General features: G+C 43.5%; 1 protein-coding gene across 12 annotated transcripts in view; it reads left to right on the top strand.

Moving 5' to 3' along the window:
• rc3h2 (ring finger and CCCH-type domains 2) overlaps positions 1-23,461 on the top strand; it is a 90,649-nt gene that overhangs the window by 11,921 nt on the left and 55,267 nt on the right. For 11 of the 12 annotated variants that reach the window (XR_010969001.1, XR_010969002.1, XR_010969000.1 and 8 more), the window contains exons 2-3: positions 18,323-18,632; positions 20,071-20,188. Coding sequence is in view for 7 of the 12 variants with exons in the window: in XM_068012552.1 (XP_067868653.1) it covers positions 18,402-18,632; positions 20,071-20,188 (349 nt within the window). In the remaining 5 variants the exon portion in view is untranslated. Of the gene's footprint in view, positions 1-12,749; positions 12,865-18,322; positions 18,633-20,070; positions 20,189-23,461 lie in introns of all 12 variants that reach the window. The other variant, XM_068012547.1, reaches the window with a different exon arrangement.

Genomic DNA, 23,461 nt, shown 5'->3' with positions numbered 1-23,461 from the left:
CTCTCTCCATGGTCTGGGCCAAGGGTAGGGCTGAAGGAAGTTAGAGATAGGGGTGGAAAGGCCATGGAGGGATTTGAAAACAAGAATGAGAATTTTCAAATCAAGGGTTTGCTAGACTGTTGCACCCAGGTGAGGAGGGGGGTCTCAGACTCCCCTTTTGCCACTTCTCTTGTTTGGCTGCAACAGGGTTTATCTTTTTTAACATAATGGTTAAACTTACCACCTCAGTGAGCACCTGCTTCTGTTCCTTTAATGTGATTGCAACAGAACCAATCAGGCAGGTTTTCTTGAGTTTAATCAAGAAAGATGTAAGTTTATTACTCAACACTCTAACCCAGTTAAAAATACTCTACACATTCACGCAAGACTCACAAACATACCGATATATTAGAAGGAAAACAGATTTTGTGGTTGGATTAAAGTCTGGAATAAATGGAATTTAAGTACAGTTTGTAAGTTCAATAATCCTCAGATGAAATTATATTCCTGAAGTCCTCGCTGGGCCACGTGCACGGTGGTGGGCTTGCTTTGCTCGGGGCTCCTGAAGGCAGAAGAGGGCTTAATTCTCGTCCCCTGGTTGCTAGCTGTGGCAGTCCATAGGCTTAACAGGGTTCCCAGTCACAGCCGGATCTTCTCTTGATGCTTGCTGGGGAGGGGGAGAGAGCGACCTGCTTCGTTGATGGCTTTTCAGTTACTCCTGTCTGCTTTCTGTGTGACAAAGCTGACAGTTTCTCCAGAGCTGCGCGGGCAGTCACATGATGCTATCAGCCCCTTTGTTGTTTTAATGAGATTTTACTGGAATCTTCTCTGAGATTCAAGGTGCTACACCACAAGCTATCCAGTCACACCTGAAGGAGGTTGGCTCTTTCAAAGTCAATGGGTGTAGATGGCTTTGACAACTGTGTTGATAAGGCCATTCTAGGTAATTTAATCACTGAGAGCACCCCATTGTTCTGGCTAGGCTCCAGTTTGATCTTTTGGTGTTTCAAATGTAAATTGCATGGCCATCTTGGCTGCAGTTTTTTTTAATGTTACTTGTAGGATTTTCCCATTAAGTCTTTTGTAAGGTTCCAACCAATGAAGCTAATCTTCCCCTTTTGACATGTAGGGTTTTCATGACAACTGGGAGCCAATCTAGGTTAGCGAACACTGGGGTGTTGGGTGAACAGGACTTGGTGCAAGTTAGGATACGAGCAGCAGAGTCTTGCACGTGCCATTTACTAGTTGAGTTGAATTCCCTTTGACTTCAAGGTTTTTAATCTTTAGACTACCATCTCCTAGGCCTGCAACTGAAGCTAAAGAACCTCATCTATCTTTTATGTTGGGAAGTGGGATGTACCCATTTTAGTCAAGTAGTCCATTGGATGTCATCCCAGTATTTTAGAAACAATTTTCATAGTCCCCATTTGCTGGGGCCATCTGAAGTGGGGCTTGAAGCCTTCACTTTTTAACTTTGAGGTGGGAATGCTGTCATTAGAGATGTTTGAAACTGAAAGGTTTTATACGAGGTAAATAGGGAAAAGGTATTTCAGCTAGTCAAGTTGGTAACTGGATGGCATAAATTAAAGAACAAAGAAGGGAATGTTGAGAAAAAAAATTTTTTTTTGCCTGAATGAATGATGGGACATTCCATGTCTGATCAGAAACTGATGCGAACAAAATTCCTAATGACTTTTAAAATGGAAGTGGATAGATTTTTTTTTTAATTTAAAGGGTATGAGGAAAGGACAAGGCAAAGGATCTAAATTGATAAGTTTCTTTTGGAGGTATAGGTGCATTGACCGAATAGTTGCCTTCTATAAAAATTCTGTGATTTCTAATTTTCACAGAATCACAGAATAATACAGTGCAGAAGAGGCCCATCGAGTCTGCACCGATGCATTAAAGACACCTGACCTGTCTGTCTACCTAATCCCATTTGCCAGCACTTGGCCCATAGCCTTGAATATTATGACGTGCCAAGTGCTCATCCAGGTACTTTTTAAAGGATGTGAGGCAACCCACCACTACCACCCTCCCAGGCAGGGCATTCCAGACAGTCACCACCCTCTGGGTAAAAAAGTTCTTCCTCAAATCCCCCTTAAACCTCCCGCCTCTCACCTTAAACTTGTGACCCCTCATAACTGACCCTTCAGCTAAGGGGAACAGCTGCTCCCTATCCACCCTGTCCATGCCCCTCATAATCTTGTACACCTCGATCAGGTCACCCCTCAGTCTTCTCTGCTCCAGCGAAAACAACCCAAGCCCATCCAACCTCTCTTCATAGCTTAAATGTTCCATCCCAGGCAACATCCTGGTGAATCGTCTCTGCAGCCCCTCCAGTGCAATTACATCCTTCCTATAATGTGGCGACCAGAATTGCACACACTACTCCAGCTGTGGCCTTACCAAAGTTTTATACAACTCCAACATGACCTCCCTGCTTTTGTAATCTATGCCTCGATTGATAAAGGCAAGTGTCCCATATGCCTTTTTCACCACCCTATTAACCTGCCCTTCTGCCTTCAGGGATCTATGGACAAACACGCTAAGGTCCCTTTGTTCCTCAGAACTTCCCAGTGTCGGGCCATTCATTGAATACTTCCGTGTCACATTACTCCTTCCAAAGTGTATCACCTCTCACTTTTCAGCGTTGAATTCCATCTGCCGCTTTTCTGCCCATTTGACCATCCCGTCTATATCTTCCTGAAACCTAAGACACTCCAGCTCACTGTTAACCACTTGGCCAATCTTTGTGTCGTCCACGAACTTACTGATCCTACCCCCGACATAGTCATCTATGTCATTTATATAAATGACACACAATAGAGGACCCAGCACAGATCCCTGTGGTAGGCCACTGGACACTGGCTTCCAGTCACTAAAACAGCCGTCTGTCATCACTCTCTGTCTCCTACAGCTAATTTTGAATCCATCTTATCAAGTTACCCTGTATCCCATGTGCATTTGCTTTCTTGATAAGTCTCCCATGTGGGACCTTGTCAGAGGCTTTGCTGAAATCCATGTAAACTACATCAACTGCACTACCTTCATCTACACACCTGGTCACATGCTCAAAAAATTCAATCAAATTTGTTAGGCATGACCTCCCTCTGACAAAGCCATGCTGACTATTCCTAATCAAATTTTGCCTCTCCAAGTGGAGATAGATTCTCTCCTTCAGAATTTTCTCCAATAGTTTCCCTCCCACTGACGTGAGACTCACTGGTCTGCAGTTCCCTGGCTTATCTCTACAACCTTTCTTAAATAGTGGGACCACATTAGCTGTTCTCCAGTCCTCTGGCACCTCCCCCGTGGCCAGAGAGGAATTAGAAATTAGGGTCAGAGCCCCTGCAGTCTCCACCCTCTCCTCCCACAGCATCCTGGGACACAAATCGTCCGGACCTGGAGATTTGTCCACTTGTAAGCCTTCCAAAACCTCCAATACCTTGTCACTCCCTATGACAATTTGCTCAAGAACCTCACAGTCTCTCTCTCTCTCTGAGTTCCATATCTACATCCTCATTCTCTTGGGTGAAGACAGATGTGAAGTATTCATTCAACACCCTACCAATGTCTTCTGGCTCCACCCACAGATTTCCCCCTTAGTCCCTAATGGGTCCTACTCTTTCCCTGGTTATCCTCTTCCCATTGATATACTTATAGAATATCTTGGGATTTTCCCTACTTTTACCAGCCAGAGCTTTCTCATGTCCCCTCTTTGCTGTCCTAGTTGCTTTCTTAAGCTCCATCCTACACTGTCTGTATTCCACTAATGCTTCCATTGATTTGCTCTCTTTGTATTTGCTAAAAGCCTCTCTTTTCCTACTCATCGTTCCCTGAATGTTTGTTTCTGGTCATCCATGGTTCTCTGGGCTTGTTGCTCCTACCTATTACCCTAGAGGGAACATGTTGGGCCTGTACCCTCCCCATTTCCTTTTTGAATGCCCCCCACTGCTCTTCTGTAGATTTCCCAACAAGTAACTCATTCCAGTCTACCTTGGCCAGATCCTGCCTTATTTTACTTAAATTCGCTCTCCCCCAATCGAAAACCTTTTTTTGCAACTTGTCTGTTTCTTTAGTTTAGTTTAGTTTAGTTTAGAGATACAGCACTGAAACAGGCCCTTCGGCCCACCGAGTCTGTGCCGACCATCAACCACCCATTTATACTAATCCTACACTAATCCCATATTCCTACCAAATCCCCACCTGTCCCTATATTTCCCTACCACCTACCTATACTAGGGGCAATTTGTAATGGCCAATTTCTTTCTCCATAACAAGCTTAAATTGTACCATGTTGTGGTCGCTATCACCAAAATGCACCCCCACCAACACATCAACCACCTGTCCGGCTTCATTCCCCAGAATTAGGTCCAGCACTGCACCCTCCCTTGTTGGATTCTCTACATATTGAGCTAATTGAGGTATTGTACAATGCTTAATCCAGAATACTGGCTTTAGTGAACCTTCTGCACACTGAATCTTTTTTTGTCTTGTACGGAACTTCCATGCATTATGTAAGATGATATCAGAACTAACAGAAATTGAGAAGTTGCTAAAACAAAAGTTAAGTTGAGGGATAAAGAAAATGGATTGTGGGATAGGTTGGGGATTGGGGATAAAAACTTCAGTTAACGGATTTTGAAATATGACTCTAAAACATTGAGATGCGAAGTTATACTTTTCTTTGCTGCAATCTGCTATCGCCAGCATTATTCTATAATTTTAAGATGTAATGGTTTCTTTTATGATTTTGAAGGACGTGTTATTTACATACTGTTCTGGCAGCATGGATAATGATTTAAAGGGACCAAATTGTCTTCAGTATTATAACATCAAACTTGCATTAGTGCGGACATATTTTTCATCAAGCAGTAGAACCTATGGAAAGTGGTAGGTACGTGTGCTATGATCTTAGCCATGCAGAAATCATGTTACAGTCACGCGTTAAGGAGGAGAGCATTATTATTGTACTGATTCTTCTCAACATTAACTTCCATTCTGCATCCTCTGCTAGTATCACAAACTGCCTGCAAAGAACAAAACTGCCAAGTGTTGCTCATTAGGAATGAAAATTAGCTCATATTTTTTAATTTAAGAAACAGATTTTAATATAAACTACTTTTTTAAACAAATAAATGCATGCTTGGATGGATTTGCAGTGTATCTCACTTCAAGCATTACTACAGCTCAGAGTATCTTAATACAGATATTTGTTCTCTAATTCTTCTGGCCTGGCTAAAATTTGCAACTTCTCTTCATCTTCCCGTCCCCACCCCCATCATCTTCCCATAGTTATGAGGTTGCAAATCTGTTTCTTTTTTCTTTGCTTTCCTGTTTAGATCCTTAGATACAAGTCAAAACTCATGATGGCCAACATAAGATAGGCAGATCATCGTTGCTGTTAGTATTAGGACTTAAGCCTGAAAATACAAGAAGCAGATGACTGTTTGTTTTTATATATTTAAAAAAGAAAAATGAATTCTTGGCCTATTTAAGAGGTTTTTTTCAGCTCTGCAAACTGTTCTTGGTTATCACCCTCTTAAAATGAAAGACGTTCTTCATGGCATTTTTGTTTAGCAGTTGAGATGTTTCTTGTGGTTTTAGCATTTTGAGTTCATTCTACATGGAATTGTTTCTGTCTTTTTATTTCACAAAAAGATGTTCTTAAGGTCTTCAGAAATGGTATTAGTTAAAATCACTACTGTTTAATCTGTGATTTAATTTAAAATTAACGTCTCTCCCCTTTTTGGGTTATAAGGAGCCAATGCAAAAAGAGCTTGCCATTCCCAATTCTCCCTAACTTGCATGAGTCCTCCAGAAGATTTTGCATTGAAGTGGGAATCTTGCTCAGGAATGCCCCAGGGTTATCTGGTGAAGGAAACTGAAAAATCCAATGGGTGTTGTAAAAAGCTTCTCTTCTGAAACAGAGGATTGAGAAACAACACTGATAATTTGTAGAGTACAACAATTCACATGTAAACCGAGAAACAAAATTGTAACTGAGTTGACCTTTGCAATAATGTGTGCATTTCTACTAAAATTCCAGATTTGTGATGACTTTAAAAGATTGCAGAAATACTTCAGCTCCTGTTTTTAAAGCAGTTTTCCTCATGCATAACATATGTAAAGTCTACCATCATACAAAGTTGTTAGAGATACTTTAAAGTTTTTTTTATGTCTTTTCTCTTTGTGACCCTTTATTTTTCAAAATCCTCTGAGGTTTTCATGAATATTGAGTCCAGACTGCAGAAGGATCTTTATTCTCAAGTGCTAATGATCAGACTGACCTGTTGGTCTATGATGAACTGCTTTGACAGTGACTTGTACATAGTGGATGGTGTCTTTGCCCAACTATTTAAGGAGTTGGTACTAGGGTTAAGCAAATGGGAAATTTTCCTTGCAGTTGAACTATACGAGGCATACCATATTAGGTAATTGAACATCTGAAGAAAAGAAAAAAAAAATCCTGAGATCCTGAACCGTTTCAAGGCTTAGTGGGCAAAGGCACTGATGTGTGTGGTACTAAGGTATACAGACCCAGAAAGCCTTGATTGAATCCCCTTTCTGTGCTGAGTAAGATGATCTTGGCCAGAGTGCCAGTTGGACATAAAAGCAAAATACTGCGGATGCTGGAAATCTGAAATAAAAACCAGAAATGCTGGAACCACTCAGGTCTGGCAGCATCTGTGGAAAGAGAAGCAGAGTTAACATTTCGGGTCAGTGACCCTTCTTTGGAACTGACAAATATTAGAAAAGTCACAGGTTATAAGCAAGTGAGGTGGGGGTGGGGCAAGAGATAACAAAGGAGAAGGTGTAGATTGGACAAGGCCACATAGCTGACCAAAAGGTCATGGACTAAAGGCAAACAATATGTTAATGGTGTGTTGAAAGACAAAGCATTAGTACAGATTAGGTGTTAACGGACTGAATATTGAACAGCAGCAAGTGCAAACCTGAAAACAACAGTGGGTAAGCAAACTGAACAAACTAAGATGAAATGAAATAAATGCAAAAAAAAGATTGTAAAAAATGTAAAAAAGAAAAAATAACTAAAAATGAAAGTAAAATGGGGGGCTGTCATGCTCTGAAATTATTGAACTCCATGTTCAGTCCGGCAGGCTGTAGTGTGCCTAATCGGTAGATGAGATGCTGTTCCTCGAGCTTGCGTTGATGTTCACTGGAACACTGCAGCAATCCCAGGACAGAGATGAGAGCAGGGGGGAGTGTTGAAATGGCAAGCAACCGGAAGCTCAGGGTCCTGCTTGCGGACTGAGAGGAGGTATTCCGCAAAGCGGTAACCCAGTCTGCGCTTGGTCTCACCAATGTAGAGGAGACCACATTGTGAGCAGTGAATACAGTATACTACATTGAAAGAATGACAAGTAAATCGCTGCTTCATCTGAAAGGAGTGTTTGGGGCCTGGGATAGTGAGGAGAGAGGAGGTAAATGGGCAGGTATTACACTTCCTGCGATTGCAGGGGGAGGTGCCATGGGACGGGGACAAGGTGGTGGGGGTAATGGAGGAGTGGACCAGGGTGTCGCGGAGGGAACGATCCCTTCGGCCCTCCCAGAACCGTGACAGGGTTCCCCTTGTCCTCACTTTCCACCCCATCAGCCTCCATATCCAAAGGATCATCCTCCGCCATTTCCGCCACCTCCAGCGTGATGCCACTACCAAACGCCTCTTCCCCTCCCTTCCCCTGTCAGCATTCCGAAGGGATCGTTCCCTCCGCGACACCCTGGTTCACTCCTCCATTACCCCCACCACCTCGTCCCCGTCCCATGGCACCTTCCCCTGCAATCGCAGGAGGTGTAATACCTGCCCATTTACCTCCTCTCTCCTCACTATCCCAGGCCCCAAACACTCCTTTCAGGTGAAGCAGCGATTTACTTGTCATTCTTTCAATGTAGTATACTGTATTCGCTGCTCACAATGTGGTCTCCTCTACATTGGTGAGACCAAGCGCAGACTGGGTGACCGCTTTGCGGAACACCTCCGCTCAGTCCGCAAGCAGGACCCTGAGCTTCCGGTTGCTTGCCATTTCAACACTCCCCCCTGCTGTCATGCTCGCATCTCTGTCCTGGGATTGCTGCAGTGTTCTAGTGAACATCAACGCAAGCGTGAGGAACAGCATCTCATCTACCGATTTAGGCACACTACAGCCTGCCGGACTGAACATTTCAATAATTTCAGAGCATGTCAGCCCCCCATTTTACTTTCATTTTTAGTTATTTTTTCTTTTTTTACAATCTTTTTTTTTGCATTTATTTCATTTCATCTTAGTTAGTTCAGTTTGCTTATCCACTGTTTTTTTCAGGTTTGCACTTGCTGCTGTTCAATATTCAGTCCGTTAACACCTAATCTGTACTAATGCTTTGTCTTTCAACACACCATTAACATATTGTTTGCCTTTAGTCCATGACCTTTTGGTCAGCTATGTGGCCTTGTCCAATCTACACCTTCTCCTTTGTTATCTCTTGCCCCACCCCCACCTCACTTGCTTATAACTTGTGACTTTTCTAATATTTGTCAGTTCCAAAGAAGGGTCACTGACCCGAAACGTTAACTCTGCTTCTCTTTCCACAGATGCTGCCAGACCTGCTGAGTGGTTCCAGCATTTCTTGTTTTTATGCCAGTTGGACATTACTGCTGCATCTAGTCACGCTGATTTGGTATCCAGTGACTCAGGCTGTAAAATACACTGGGATGGGAAGTGAGAACACAATCCGCTCTAATGTGATGCCCTCCATGGTCAGACATCCAACCGCCAGTCACTGTCTAGGCTAATACATATCTTGCATTTGTATATGTTTTTAATATAGAAAAACATCCCACTGCACATCACATACATAAGCATACAAAATTGGGTATAAAGCCACAGAAGGAAATATTAGGAGGAGTGACCAAAAGCTTGGTAAAAGAGGTGGATTTTAAGCAGCATCTTAAAGGAGTAGAGTAGGTAAAGAGGTTTGAAAAGGGAATGCAGAGCAAGGGGTCCAGATGTCTGAAAATATGGCTGCCAATAATAGGGCAAAAGGGCAAGGGGTGGGGTAAAATCACAATCACAGAATCGTTAGTGCAGAAGGTGACCATTCAGCCTATAGTGTCCACACTGGCTCTCCGAAAGAGCAGCTCCCTCAGTTCCATTGCCCTGCCTTCTCCCCATACCCCTGCACATTCTTCCTTTTCATCTAACTGTCTAATTCCCTTTTGAATGCTTCACTTGAACCTGCCTCCACCATGTCCTTGGGCAGCACATTCCAGGCCTTAACCACTCTCTGCATGAAAAAGTTTTTCCACTTGTCACTTTTGCTTCTCTTACCCATTACTTTAAATCTGTGCCCTCTGGTTCTCGATCCTTTCACGAGTGGGAACAGTTTCTCTCTATCTACTGTGTCCAGACCTCTCATGATTTTGAATACCTCTTATCAAATCACCTCTCCACCTTCTCTTCCCCAAGGAAAACAGTCCTAACTTCTCCAATCTATCTTCCTCATCCCTGGAGCCATTCTCATGAATCTTTTCTGTACTCTCTGCAATGCCCTCACGTCTTGCCTAAAGTGCGGTGCCCAGAATTGGACGCAATACTCCAGCTGAGGCCGAACTAGTTCAACACAACTTCCTTGCTCTTGTACTCTATGCCCCTATTAATAAAGCCCAGGATACTGTATGCTTTATTAACTGTTCTCTCAACCTGTCCTGCCACCTTCAATGACTTATGCGCATATACGCTTAGGTCCCTCTGCTCCTGCACCCCCTTCAGAATTGTACTCTTTATTCTATATTGTCTCTCCATGTTCTTCTTACCAAAATGAATCGCTTCACATTTCTCTGCATTGAACTTAATCTGCCACCTGTCTGCCCATTCCACCAACTTGTCTATGTCCTTTTGAAGTTCTGCACTATCCTCCTCCCAGTTCACAATGCTTCCAAATTTTGTATCATCTGCAAACTTTGAAATTGTGCCCTGTACACCAAGGTCTAGGTCATTAATATATATCATGAAAAGCAAGGATCCCAACACTGATCCCTGGGGAACTGCAGTACAAATGCATGAGAAACAGAAGAATGGAGGGCTGGAGCAAGTAACAAAGTGGCCTTAAAAGAGGAACAACCTGCCATTAATTTTTGCATTGACAGAATTAAATGTAGAAATCCCACAGCACATGACAGAATAAATAGCTCCTGCACACTAAATGAAAGGAATTCTGCTTTTCAATTTTAGTTCAATTTCTGGAATGAACTGCCAATGTTGAGGCTGTTTAAATCCATTTCCTGTTATGTGTCTGTGCTGGGATATGGACAATAGATTTGACAATATAAATGTCGGGAGCTGGTACATGGGCACCTTCTGAATCCAAAAGGAGCAGTGTAAAAGCAGTTTGAGTTGTGTTTTTAAGTGTTACAGCTACCTTTTTAAGAAAAAATGCAGAAATAAATAATTACTATGTTGGCTCTTATGCCAGTTGGCTGTCTATTTTTAAACATTCTGACAGATTTATGCACTCTTCTGTTTCAGATCACATGTAAAGATTTACAAAAATACAGACCCACAGGTTGTGTCACATTGGGTGTCAAGCTTAGCTAAGTGGTAGCACTTTTATCTCTAAGTTAGAAGGTGATGTATTCGAGCCCCACTTCAGAGACTTGATCACAATTTTTTTTCCTCATAATATAGTCTATTCATATAAGTCTGTTTAAAAAAATATATATACATTACAAAACTGTTCAAGACAGCACCAAGTTGACATTTCGGAAAGTGCAAAGGAAATCCGTTTTCTTCAATACAGGAGTGAGTTGCCTCACAACCCTTCCATTCCATTTTACATGCCATGTCCATTTTACAGCAAACCCATATTTGGTGTATACAGCCCGAGGGTTTCCATGGGTCCAGCCCCTCAGTTCACTACGGTGGGAGGACCTTACACAGTGGTCTTTCCCCATTGAGCCTTTGTGGCGGCTGCCCCAAGCTTTAATGCGTCCCTCAGCACGTAGTCCTGGACCTTGGAATGTGCGAGTCTGCAACACTCCATCGTGACAACTCTTTTCGCTGGAAGACCAGCAAAATTCGGCAGACCAAAGAGCAGTTTTCACCGAATTGATGGTCCTCCAGCAGCAGTTGATGTTTATCTCGGTGTGCGTCCCTGGGAACAGCCCGTAGAGCACAGACTGCTGTGTTATAGAGCTGCTTGGGATGAACCTCGAAAAAAACCACTGCATCTCTTTCCACACCTGCTTAGCGTAGGCACATTCCAGAAGGAGGTGAGCAACGGTCTCTTCCCCACCACAGCCATCTCGGGGGCAGCGTGTGGAGGGGGTGAGATTCCGGCCATGCAGGAAGGATCTGACAGGGAGGGTTCTTCTCACCACCAGCCAAGCTACGTTTTGGTGCTTGTTTGAAAGTTCTGTTGAGGCATTCTTCCAAATGACTTTGGCAGTCTGTTCGGGAAACCATCCAACAGGATCCGCCATCTCCTTTTCCCGTAGGGCCTTGAGGACGTTCCATGCAGACCACAGCCTGATGGATTGGTGATCAAAGATGTTTTTCTGCACAAACTTTTCCACGAAGGATAGGTGATACGGCACGGTCCAACTGGATGGAATGTTCCGCAGCAATGTGACCAGACCCATCCTTTGCAACACCGGGGACAGAACCTCAGCACATGGTGTTTGCATAAGGGGCTCTACACACAGCTTGATGCAGCCACACACAAAGATGGTCATCAGGATGAGGGCAACGTTGGGTATGTTAGAACATTGTGTCCGTCCTGACCTGGTCTATTTTGCAGCTCCAGATAAAGCGGAAGATGGCTCGGGTGACCGCCACGGCACAGGAGTGGGGTATGGCCCAGACCCGTGCCACATACAGCAACAGTGTGATCGCTTTGCACCTGATGACTCGGTTGTTACCCACAATGGAGAAAGAATGCTGCTCCCACATGCTCAGTTTATGGTGTACCTTGGCTACTCGTTCCTTCCAGGTTTTGGCGCACGCCCTGGCCCTTCCGAACCATATCCCCAGCACCTGCAGGTAGTCTGACCTGACATTGAAGGGGACAAGGGATCGGTTGGCCCAGTTCCCAAAGAACATGACCTCGCTCTTTCCGCGATTTACTTTGGCTCTCGCGGCCAGTTCAAACTGGTCGCAGATGCTCATCAGGCTGCGAATAGACGGCGGATACGAGCAGAGGACAGCGACGTCGTCCATGTACAGGGAGGCTTTGACCTGAGTGCCTCTGCTGCCTGGGATTGTCATTGCTAATATGCCCACATCTTTCCTAATGGACTCAGCAAAAGGTTCGATACAGCAAACAAACAAAGCTGGAGAGAGAGGACAGCCCTGTCTGACTCCCGATTTGATTGGCAAACTTTCTGATTCCCACCCATTGATTGGGACTGCATTGCTGATGTTTGTGTAGAGCAGTTTGATCCAATTGCGGATTGCTCCCCAAACCCCATTTTGGAGACCACATCCATCATGTATGTGTGCGATATCCTGTCAAAGGCCTTCTCCTGGTCCAAGCTGATGAGGCAGGAGTACACCCCCCTGTCCTGTACATAGGCGTTCGTATCCCTGAGTAGCGCGAGACTGTCAGAAATCTTCCTGCTGGGTACAGTACAAGTCTGGTCAGGGTGAATCACCAACTCCAGAGCAGATTTGACATGACTGGCGATGACTTTGGACAGAATCTTGTAGTCTACATTAAGCAGTGAGATGGGCTACCAATTTCTAATTTCCTCCCTCTACCCATTCCGCCTGTAGATAAGGGTGATGATGCCTTTCCTCGTGGATTCTGACATGCCGCCGGCCAGAAGCATACTCTCGTACAGCAGGTCTGCACCGATCTAATCCCACAGAGCCGAATACAACTCAACCGGTAAGCCATCGCTTCTGGGAGTTTTACTGATCTCGAAGGACCTGTCTGCTTTTGTCAGCTCGTCCAGAGTTAGCAGTTTGGCCAGACTGTCCCGCATGCTCTCATCGAAGACCTCCATGCTAGATGACAGGAAGAACTGGGAGGCCTTGCTGTCCGTGGGTTTCATGTCATATAGCCCAGCATTAAAGGATTTGCTAATCCTTAGTATGTCAGACTGCGAAGAAGTTACCGAAACATCCTCTTCCTTCAGGCTGCTGATCACAGAGCTCTCTCTCTGTGTACATTTTGGAAGAAACGCGAGCACATTTCATCCTGCTCTACGGAGTGGACTCTGGACCGGAAGATAATCTTGGAGGCCTCTGTGGCAAAGAGCGAGGCCTGCTGGCTCTTCACCTCTTGGAGATACTTCTTGACCTCGACCTCCATCGACTGTAGCAGGAGAAGATTTTGCATTCTTTTCTGGACTCAGGACATTTTCCTCTGTCTCTCTCTCTTGCCCTCTGCATACCTTTTGAGGATAAAGAACCTCTTGATGTTCACCTTGATCGCTTCCCACCAGTGCATCGGAGACTTGGATTTCACGGTTCTCCAAACTTTGTAAGTTCCTTAATGTTCTCTGGGGTTAGCAGTGTAACATTCAGCTTCCTTGTCCCCCTGCCAACCTGCTGGTTGTCCTGTAAGTGACAGTCGGCCAGTAGGAGGCAGTGGTCAGAGAAGAACACCGATTGACGTCGGTGGATCTGACCATGAAAGCATGGGACGCAAACAGGAAATCAATCCTGGAATGGGAAGACCCATCTGGTCATGACCAGGTGTATCTACGCTGCGCTCCGTCTGCAGGTTTGCTGAAGGTGTCGTGGAGCTTGGCCTCTTTTACTGTTTCCATTAGGAATCTGGACGTAACATCCAGTTTGCTGTCATCACTGCCAGATTGTCCAACTGCATCAATGATGTAGTTGAAGTCACTGCCAAGAATGACTGATCTGGATGTCACGAACAGCAGTGGGAGCTGCTGGCGGACGGTCAGTCGCTTGCTGCATTGAACTGAGGCATACACGTTGATTAACCAGAGCGGAGCATTGTTGCACATTACATCCCCTATGAGGAGGCGACCGCCCACCACCTCCTTAACTTGGAGATGGTGATGTTGCCTCCCCGCAGTAGAATACTCAGGCCAGAGGAACGGGAATCATTTCCCCTGGACAAGATTGATGGCCCGTGGGACCACCATCGCGACCATTGCCTGTAAGTGCTGAGATGCGAGATTCCACACTCCTGCAGATACAGCAGGTCGGCTTTGACCTTGGCGAGGGGGTCCAAGGTCGAAACACATCACATGGTGGATTTAATGCTACGCACGTTAATCGAAGCAATCTTTATACCATTTTAAAGTTGGGTGTTGCTTACCACACCAGGTGTCCTTGCTAGTCCCAGTCCTTGGGTATGTTCCTGCATACCCATTGTGTAACCAAGCTGTTTCACATTCGTTGGGCTCAGAAACCCCTCCTGGTTACTCATGGGGGGGGGGTGTTCTGCTGGGGTGACATCGGGGCGGGGGGCGGAGGTCTTGTAGGCAGCAAGGTTTGGGCTGTCCTCTGCTGTTGGTGTCTTTCCCCTCTGCCCCTCCTCGAAGACATCACTGCTCCTGGCTTCCCAGAGCTGGAGTGCGCCAGACGCTTCGTTGCTCACAGTCTCCCGGAGCTGGGGTGTGCTGGGCATCTTGCTCGTTTCGGCGCTTTGGGGTTGGGGCGCGCTGGGTCCGTCACAGCTTCCAGTGCCCTGGAGGTGGAGGCCTTGCTCTTCCAGTTCCTTTGAGTTCTGCTGCTTCTTTTGCAGGTGCCGTCTTTCCGGCCTTTCCTCGTCCAATGAGGAGGAGCTGCTGTAGTTTGTCTCAGACGGTCGCCTCCTCTTGCCTCTGGTTTGGGTAGTGACCTGTTCCTTTTTTGGAGGCTTCTTCTTTTTGGTTTTCCTTTTTACCACTTGCCACTGACCAGTTTGTCCATCTGCTGCCTCCTCCTCCATTGATTCTATCTGCAGAGGAGCAGTTCCTGGGCATGGGGCAGGTGTTGGGTCGCTGGGTGCAGCTGCCTCCCCTTTCTTCTCTTCCTTCTCAGACCTTCCTCGCTGCGGGGTGTACTGCTTGTCTCCCTCCCAGCACCAGATGCGTTGTCCGTTTCTTCTCCCGGCCTTTCCTTGGACCTTGTCGCCTGTGCATAACTGAGGCAGCATTTGGGACAGATTTTGTAGAGGTGGCCTGCCCCACCGCACAGGTTGCAGCACTTGCTCTGTTTACAGTCCTTGGTCTGATGGCCTTCCTTCTTTCAGTTCTTGAAGACGACTGTGCTGCATTTGGCCGCCATATGACCAAATTTGCCACAGGTACGACAAGCACTGGGCTGCCCTGCATAGACCAAGAAGCCTCTACTTCCCCCGATAGCGAAGCCGGCGGGGGGGATGGATAATGGCTCCATTGGCATCGACCTTCAGGGTCACCTTGACCTGCCGCTTGCTAGTCCAAATCCCAATGGGTCCTTGACATCAATACTGCTGCCAGCTGCCTCGACGTACCTGGTGAGGAAGGTGAGTACATCCACGACAGGAACATGGGGGTCGTAGAGGTGAATTGTCACCACCCGGTCGCAGTGCGACGGCAGAGTGAAGAGTGGCTCCACTGTGAGGATCGACAGCGGCGCCTGGTTTCCCCTCTCCTTGAACACCTTCAGGAACTTGATGCATCCCATCACATTCTTGAACGTCACGTTGAAATATCCACTGCTGGGAAAGTCCTGTAGGCAGAAGATGTTTGCAGCTTGGAATTCACAGCAATCAATAAGGATTTTCTTAATGAAGAAGGTACGGTCAACCGGCGCACCTTCTTCATTATCCTTCACCACCACCTGAACGGTGTTATGCACTCCCTGACCTGAAGTTGTAGAATTGGTTACATCCATTTTACTCAAAACCTACCTGGAACAGGATCAAAGGCTACTGATCATGGTCTCCCCCCTGCCAGGTAATCACATTCTAGTTCTACACTTCAATGCAGTACCTAGGGAGAAATGCACTTCCTGAGATGAGGTGTTGAAGTGAGGTCCTGCCTGGCTTTTTTACATGATTGTAAAAGAGCTGCTGTTCAAAAGTTTTTCCAGTGTCTTTGCCACCATCGCTAAAGCAGATTATCTGATCATTTATTTCATTGTTGTTTGTGGGGCCTTTGTGTGCCAGTTGTTTGCTGTGTTATCCACCATTACAACAATGACTATACTTAAAAGAATTCAATTATGAGTCAGTCATTTATGGCACAGAAGGAGGCCATTCGGCCCATTGAGTCCATGCTGGCTAAAGTGGCACTATGGAGTGATGCTATATCAGTACCATTACTATTTCCTATTGTTACTCTTCCCTATACCAATGCTCTAAGTGGACTTGTACTTCAGACCTTGGGAGGAACTCCTGCTTAAGAACTGATTGCTTTTGCAATCCATTGAAACTAATTGAATACCAATAGCCATAATCACAATCTCCTTCAATTCCATTGGAAGTTAAACGGCCAGAATTTAATGTGTTAATGGTTTAGCAAATTGTCTTTTCATCACCGGAATCTTTGAATTCACCCGAGACAGATGGTACAGAAGCTTCTCTGGTAGGTCAGGGGCATAGATTAGTTTTGGCAGGGGCAACATGTATTCAGTGCTTTTGAAGGACACTGTTGAGTGGTCAGGATGATGCATAGGAAGCTCTATTTATTTCACTTGTACTAGTTTGAATTGAGAGCATTTGATACTGTCACTGAATATAGTTTTGTGGGGTGGAGGTATGTAGCCTTTGTTTGATTTAATTATGCAAAGTGTGATTATCAGATGGCATTCAGAAACACTTGTGGACTAACCGGTGGTGCTTTATGAAAGAGATTCTGTGCTTGAAGTTTGCTGCATAATGGAAGAATGTTGGCAAATTCATAAATCCTGAAAAGTGAAAATCTCGTGTCTCAGAAGATATTTTTGATGCCAATGTTTTGGGGCACAATGGTACAGTACTTGAAGCAATAACATGAGTTACTTTTTAATATCCAGTCTTATTTTTTTTTCCTTGTCTGATGTTGAGCTACTAAATGTGAACAGTTATTTAGTGTGGGACAGCTACATATATTTGTGGGGAGTCCTTGAGATTTAGCCTTGCCAATCTTTTTTAAAAATTTTATTTTACATAGTGTAGAACCTACTAAACATGTTTCCAATATGAAATTGAAACAGTCTAGAACAAGTGGTCTGTAAATTTTTGCAACTAGAATGTTTACATCTTGGATAGTATAACTTGGTGAAACCAAAGACACCTGCACCAAGACAGATGTCTGATGGATTTGACTCGGATAGTTGCTAAGAGCACATGACCTGGAGAGTTGTTCTGCGAAAGCAAGCAATTTCCCATAACTGAATGCATGGTTCAGCAAGTTAACTCTGCATTTCATTTTCTGGATACAAGGAGCAAAGTTCTAGCCAATAGTGTGCAAAGATTTTCTTTTGGAGTTTACAGCACATTTTCATTGCAGAATGCAAAGGTACAGCTATTATGTTCCTGGAGTAAACATAGAGGTCTGACCTCAGTGCCAGGAATTCCTATGGTGCTGTTGCAATCTTGATATAGTGACATGGCTGCCTGACCTCATGTTTCTTTGATGTTTGGGAGAATGGGCTTTGATATGGAGTTGGTTGTTTGTATGTCTTTGAAATATATTGAGTACATACAATAACATGTGGCTGTTCTCTTCTGTGATGGCTCTATTTTCTTGAGGATTCCATCCATCTCGTCATTCGTTTACCCCACTGTAGACCAAATATAATTTTTCAACCCAGAAGCTGAATGTTTGTAGCTCATTGTTTTCAACACCTGCAGAGTGCAGAGGGATGGGCAACCTCTCAACCTCAATTTTTAATGACATTCACTTTATCTCTGATTTGCTAATGGGAAATAAAAGTGGGCCAAACATTAGCAACCCTGAATTGCAATTAAACAAATGCTCATTAAAGAGAGCTTTGCGTTCTCGAAAGAAGACTGCATTCAAAAGAGAATTAGATGTTATCTGAAATGGAAGAATGTGCAGGGTTACTGGGAGAAGACAGGGGAATGGCACTAAGTGAATTGCTCATTCAGAGAGCCGGTTCAGACATGATGTGCCGAATGGCCTCCTTCTGCACTGTAACAATTCTGTGATTCTGACTGAGTCATGACCCAGTATTGCCAGCAGGAGCATATTGTACATGAGATGTGTGCATTCTGGTAGATGTCTTTCCCCCTTTATACTCTCAAATTGTAACCCTTGTGTTATGCTAAAGACTAAACCTTTGCAGTGGCGGGGTGGGTAGAGAAGGAAAAGAGTGGAGAGTTTTCCCATTGTTTTAAATATAAGCTACAGTTTTGTAAAAGTTAAATAAATGCTTGTTTTTTTTTTCCCTTCCAGCTGTCTAAGTTTCTGACAATAAATAGCGTTATGCTAGTCAACCATCAGCACTGAAACAGAACCCAGACCAACTTTTAGAATGCCTGTGCAAGCGTCGCAGTGGACAGAATTCCTATCCTGTCCCATCTGCTACAATGAATTTGACGAGAACGTGCACAAACCCATAAGTTTGGGCTGTGGGCATACAGTCTGTAAAACCTGCCTGAACAAACTACACCGCAAGGCGTGTCCCTTTGATCAGACTGCCATCAACACAGACATCGATGTTCTTCCTGTGAATTTTGCACTTCTACAGTTAGTCGGTGCACAGGTAAATTTTACTTAAACTGTATCAGGTGCTAAAGTTTCATTCTGCTATAATTGCATCTTTGGAGCCGATGTTTGTAGTAACTAAATGTGATGCTTAAATTCCAAAATGTGCTTTTTTAAAAATCTACCAGCATGTGCTGTCTATATTTGAATTGCTGGTCTGATTAAATCAACCATCAACAAATGTAGGCGTGTTAAATCCTTGTGATCTAATTACTAATTCACCTCAAAGACATTGGTGAACAGGAATAATGTTACTATTCAGGATGCATCATGTATGGGTATAACTGTTTATGGTGTAACTGATATGGAATTATCCTGTACATGTGTAAAGGTCAAACTAATGGCACTACTTTGAAAACTCATGCCAGTGTTGAAAGTTTAATGATAGGATTTTCTAGGCAGTCTGTTACAAGAGGAATGTGAAATGACAACATCAGTATGAAATAACCACTTTGTTCAAGGCTCCTTTTTTATTTGTAGTTATGTTAATATAGATTAGTCATTCTGTTCCAGATGCTGTGATGTTGTATAACCAAAAAAAACATACTGCTTCACAAGTGACAAATGATATTTGTGTCAAAAGATGGATCAATGGGCAACTAAATAAAATTATAACCTGCTGAAATTATAACTTTCTTCACTATCACTATTATTCATAAGTTGGGCACCTAACATCCCAGCTTCTCCAAGATTGTTGTGAAAAAAGTTGAGTTTAACCACCAGATTTTTTTTCACTTAATTTGCAGATAATTCTCCATAAGATCTCCTGGTCAGAAGTTTACTTATTTCTCTTGTCCAGCAAAGGCTAAAGAATTTAGCAAGAATGACTCTGACTCTAATTAAAGCAAGTCATATAAATTATCATTTAGCTACTAAAATATGAAATTATTTTATCTAATATGTCAGAGATTTGTAAATTTGGTTCGTCTACCCAGATATTTGTCCTGCCATAACGGCACTAGTGTTATGTTGTATTGCTTTTTGAATCGCCAGTCAAATAGATTACAATAATCAGACGAGCCCTTGATACAAGAACTCACATTTCAGTCTCTGTTCTGCTAGTTTGAGCTATTGTCCTATTCGCATTCTTCAATTAGGGTGTCCAACTGTAGTCTTCTCCATGGCCTTTTCCCAGTTGATATCCATTCATTCACTTTCTGACAGTATCCATCTCAGCCCTATTGCATACATGCCAAACTCATTGTAGTCTTGCAATAATATGCATGTGTATTATTCTGCCATCCAAATATTTGGTCTTGAATCTGCATTCACACAGTTTTCTTTGTCGTTGTTCTTGTTGACCTTCGGTGTGTAGGATAATTTCCAATATTCAGTTTGATGTGCATTGCTAAAAATGACTTCCTGCATCTTGCAGCGTTGAAATGTTCAGTTCTTTTGAGGTTTGCCAATTTTGTAAATGTGTTGACTGTACCCAGGTCCCAGACCAGCAGACTGTGAACCTGAGTAACTTGACTGAAAATAAGCATTATGAGGTTGCAAAGAAGTGTGTGGAGGAGCTGGCACTCTACTTGAAACCTCTTAGTGGAGGAAAGGGTATGTAGCACATTATAAAATTTGCAATAGCAATTGTAAAAACTAATATTTCCTTTTTTAATTTAATTTATTTTTTATTTAGAGATACAGCACTGAAACAGGCCCTTCGGCCCACCGAGTCTGTGCCGACCAACAACCACCCATTTATACTAATCCTACAGTAATCCCATATTCCCTACCGCCTATCTACATTAGGGGCAATTTACAACGGCCAATTTACCTATCACCTGCAAGTCTTTGGCTGTGGGAGGAAACCGGAACACCCGGCGAAAACCCACGTGGTCACAGGGAGAACTTGCAAACTCCGCACAGGCAGTACCCAGAATCGAACCTGGGTCTCTGGAGCTGTGAGGCTGCGGTGCTAACCACTGCGCCACTGTGCCGCCCCTTTCTCAACTTGTATTTTGTAACCTTACATGGCTGGCAAACGCACTTGAGGAATTCATCTGTATGAGCACAAAATCCATTTGTAGATGTGTAATTACAATGCCTGACTCCCAGATTAGAAAACAACTAAGTTTAAAGAGTTTTTTAAAAAGTTTGCAAAGTTTCATTTTGTGCAAAAAGATTTGTGTTAAAATTAGTACTTTACGATGTTTGGTTAACTTAACCAGTTCTGATCAGCCAGGGCAGACTCGTAAGCCAGACTATCATTTTCCAACAGCTTCTTTATTCCTGTATATTTATTGAATTACTAGCTATTCACTTGTGTTATTTCACATGGAGTCAAGGCCAAGGGCAGTATTGATGCTAAGTAGAGTTAAAGGGCAGAGCAAGTAATTGGACCGGGGATGGATAATGGAAATTAGGAGAGGAAGAGAGTAATTGAGTGGAGTAAATGTGGGACAAGTGGGGGAGGGGAAAGAGGAAGATAATGGGGGCTGTTTAGCAAACTGATTCTCTGTTGAGCCTAGAAAATCCTGTCTGAGCCTGAAAACGGTGGTGATTGTATCAATTGGGGGAGGGATGGGAGAGAGGCAGAGACAGGAAAATGTTATCTGCTGGAAAAGCCACAGTCTCCCAGCATTACAGTGAACTTTAAATATGTTCTGATCATGGTGTATTGTGCTGCAGTTTGTCATGACTTTAAAGATTATGTTCATCACAGATACCCAATGGGACCTTGGAACCAAAATTCAGGGTCATGGGGTGTACATGCGGCACAGCCATAATTTACATCTACGGTGTAATGCCTTGTTTTTTTAATTGCTTTTGATTTATAAAGTTTCTTTTTATTGTTTTACATGCCTAAATTCTTCTCAGCTGATTTGAACTATTTTGCTTTATGTTTCTTACTGTAAACCAATTTCTACAAACGGTTACTGTTTTAAAGAATTTTATCCCTCTTTTTTTTGTTACATTCATACACTTTAATTTTTTGATCTTTCAGTTCCCTTTTCTGCTCAAACAAATACATTGATAGATTTGATCTGCATAAAGACAGCCTGACACACAATGTTAGCTCAAGGGCAGAACATTCAATTACGGGTCCCTATCACAGTGCCACTACAGACCATACACTGAACTTGACACACAAGTTTTCAATGCACTTTAGAACAGAAAGTTGTGAGCCACTCATCAGTTTTAATATATTAACTTGCCGATCTTCCGGGGCATTGGAAAGGGAAATGAAGACCAATTTAAACATTTTCAAGTCGAGCAATTATAAAGGGTGAGGCATATTGGAGCCAATGTGGGAGAGTATGGAGGGGGTAAGTAGGGAGGAAGAGGCAATTAGAGATGGGAAGGTGTGTGTGTGGGAGCTCAGGATAGAAGGAGGGATGGAGAGGAGGTAAAAGGCAGTGAGGAAGAAAGAGGTAGAGGTGCAGAGGGAAGAGACTACAGGAAAGAAGGGAAGAAAGAGTGTTAGGAAGGGAAATCCAGATCAGTGTGAATAGGAGGATTGAGCCATAGAACAGCAAGCCATGGAGGGAAGAAAGATATAGCCAATGGAGGGAGATGACAAGATCTTGCTTAGAAGTGGGTGGGATAGATAAGGGGATAAAATCTTGCTCAGTGGTTGGGGTGAGTGGAATGTTTGTTCTGTTACAGATTCCCAAGTCTAATATTCATTTAATGTTTTGCGAAAGCAGTCATAAAATGATTAACTTGAACAAATAATTCTCGATGAACAATTTGAAATGTGCTTCTTGTAGCAGAACAGATGATTAATTATGCCACTTTACTTTTTTTTTAAAGCTACAAAGATACTAGTTTATGCACATTTTTAAAGCTGATTTCAGTGGAAATCCTTGTGCTGGACTTTGCGGGGGGGTGGGCTGGGGTGGACAGTGAGCTGTTGGTATTCGACGTCCTTGCCCCTCTGAAACTGACCGCAACTTCAGGTTGTCAGGCAAGCGCAGATTAGCCAGGAAATCCTGAAGTTGCAGTCCGTCACTCGGGGTTCCAAGACAGGCTGCACTGCAGTTTTAATTGTATATCAATTATGTTTAATTATATGCAAGTGAAGGGCATTAATTGGGGTTTCACTTGAGAACATATAAAGAGACACTTGATGAAACTGTGGGGAAGTTGAGTTAAGAAGTGTTTGCTTGTAATGTTTCACTCTGTAAATAAATGAGACTGAGTAATGATTGGTTCCAGTAATATCCTTCACCAACTGGCTTTCCAGAATAGAAGAGAATTTAAAATTTCCCACCCCCACGTCGCTGTATGAAACGCCTTTAAAAAGATGCACCTTGTTCAGTCAGGTGCAGCTGGATTTTTAACAGCAATGTGATTAATAAAATTTGACCAATATTTGAAAATATCATTTTATAATCATGGAGTGTTGTTAAAAGATTAAATGGCAAATTTTCGAAGCTAAATTTTTTAAATTATTTTTTCAGAATATTTTAGCTTCTGTCTTGACCTCGTGCATGTTCCAATCTTTAATTTGCTCTAAGTAAAAAAAAAAAATACTAATTATAAAAGTGATTTTATTTTAGTTTCCAGTTTTGGGGTGTGGGGTGGTCTGTGAAAATCCTTTTAATGTGATTCGCTGCTTGGACGGCCTGATGACATCATTGCTGCTCAACACTGGGAATGCCCGGCAAAGAACAATGCAAGCAGTTGCAGTACCACTGCATGGCGCTAAGGGACGAAGTTCTCACTAGAGATTGCTAGATCTCTCAGCGAGACTTGCTTCTTGGTCAGCGGCGAGCACCCTTCGCTGTAAAATCCAACCCCGTGTCTTTGTCAAAAATTAAGCACTGCAGCTGTGGCAACTTTTTCCACAATGGTAACTAATTGCCACAATTTTCACACAACTAA

The sequence above is a fragment of the Heterodontus francisci genome, chromosome 32 (assembly GCF_036365525.1).
Source record: "Heterodontus francisci isolate sHetFra1 chromosome 32, sHetFra1.hap1, whole genome shotgun sequence".
NCBI lineage: Eukaryota > Metazoa > Chordata > Chondrichthyes > Heterodontiformes > Heterodontidae > Heterodontus > Heterodontus francisci.
Note: the sequence above shows the minus strand (reverse complement) of the source record. Positions and strands in the feature narration are given on the sequence as shown.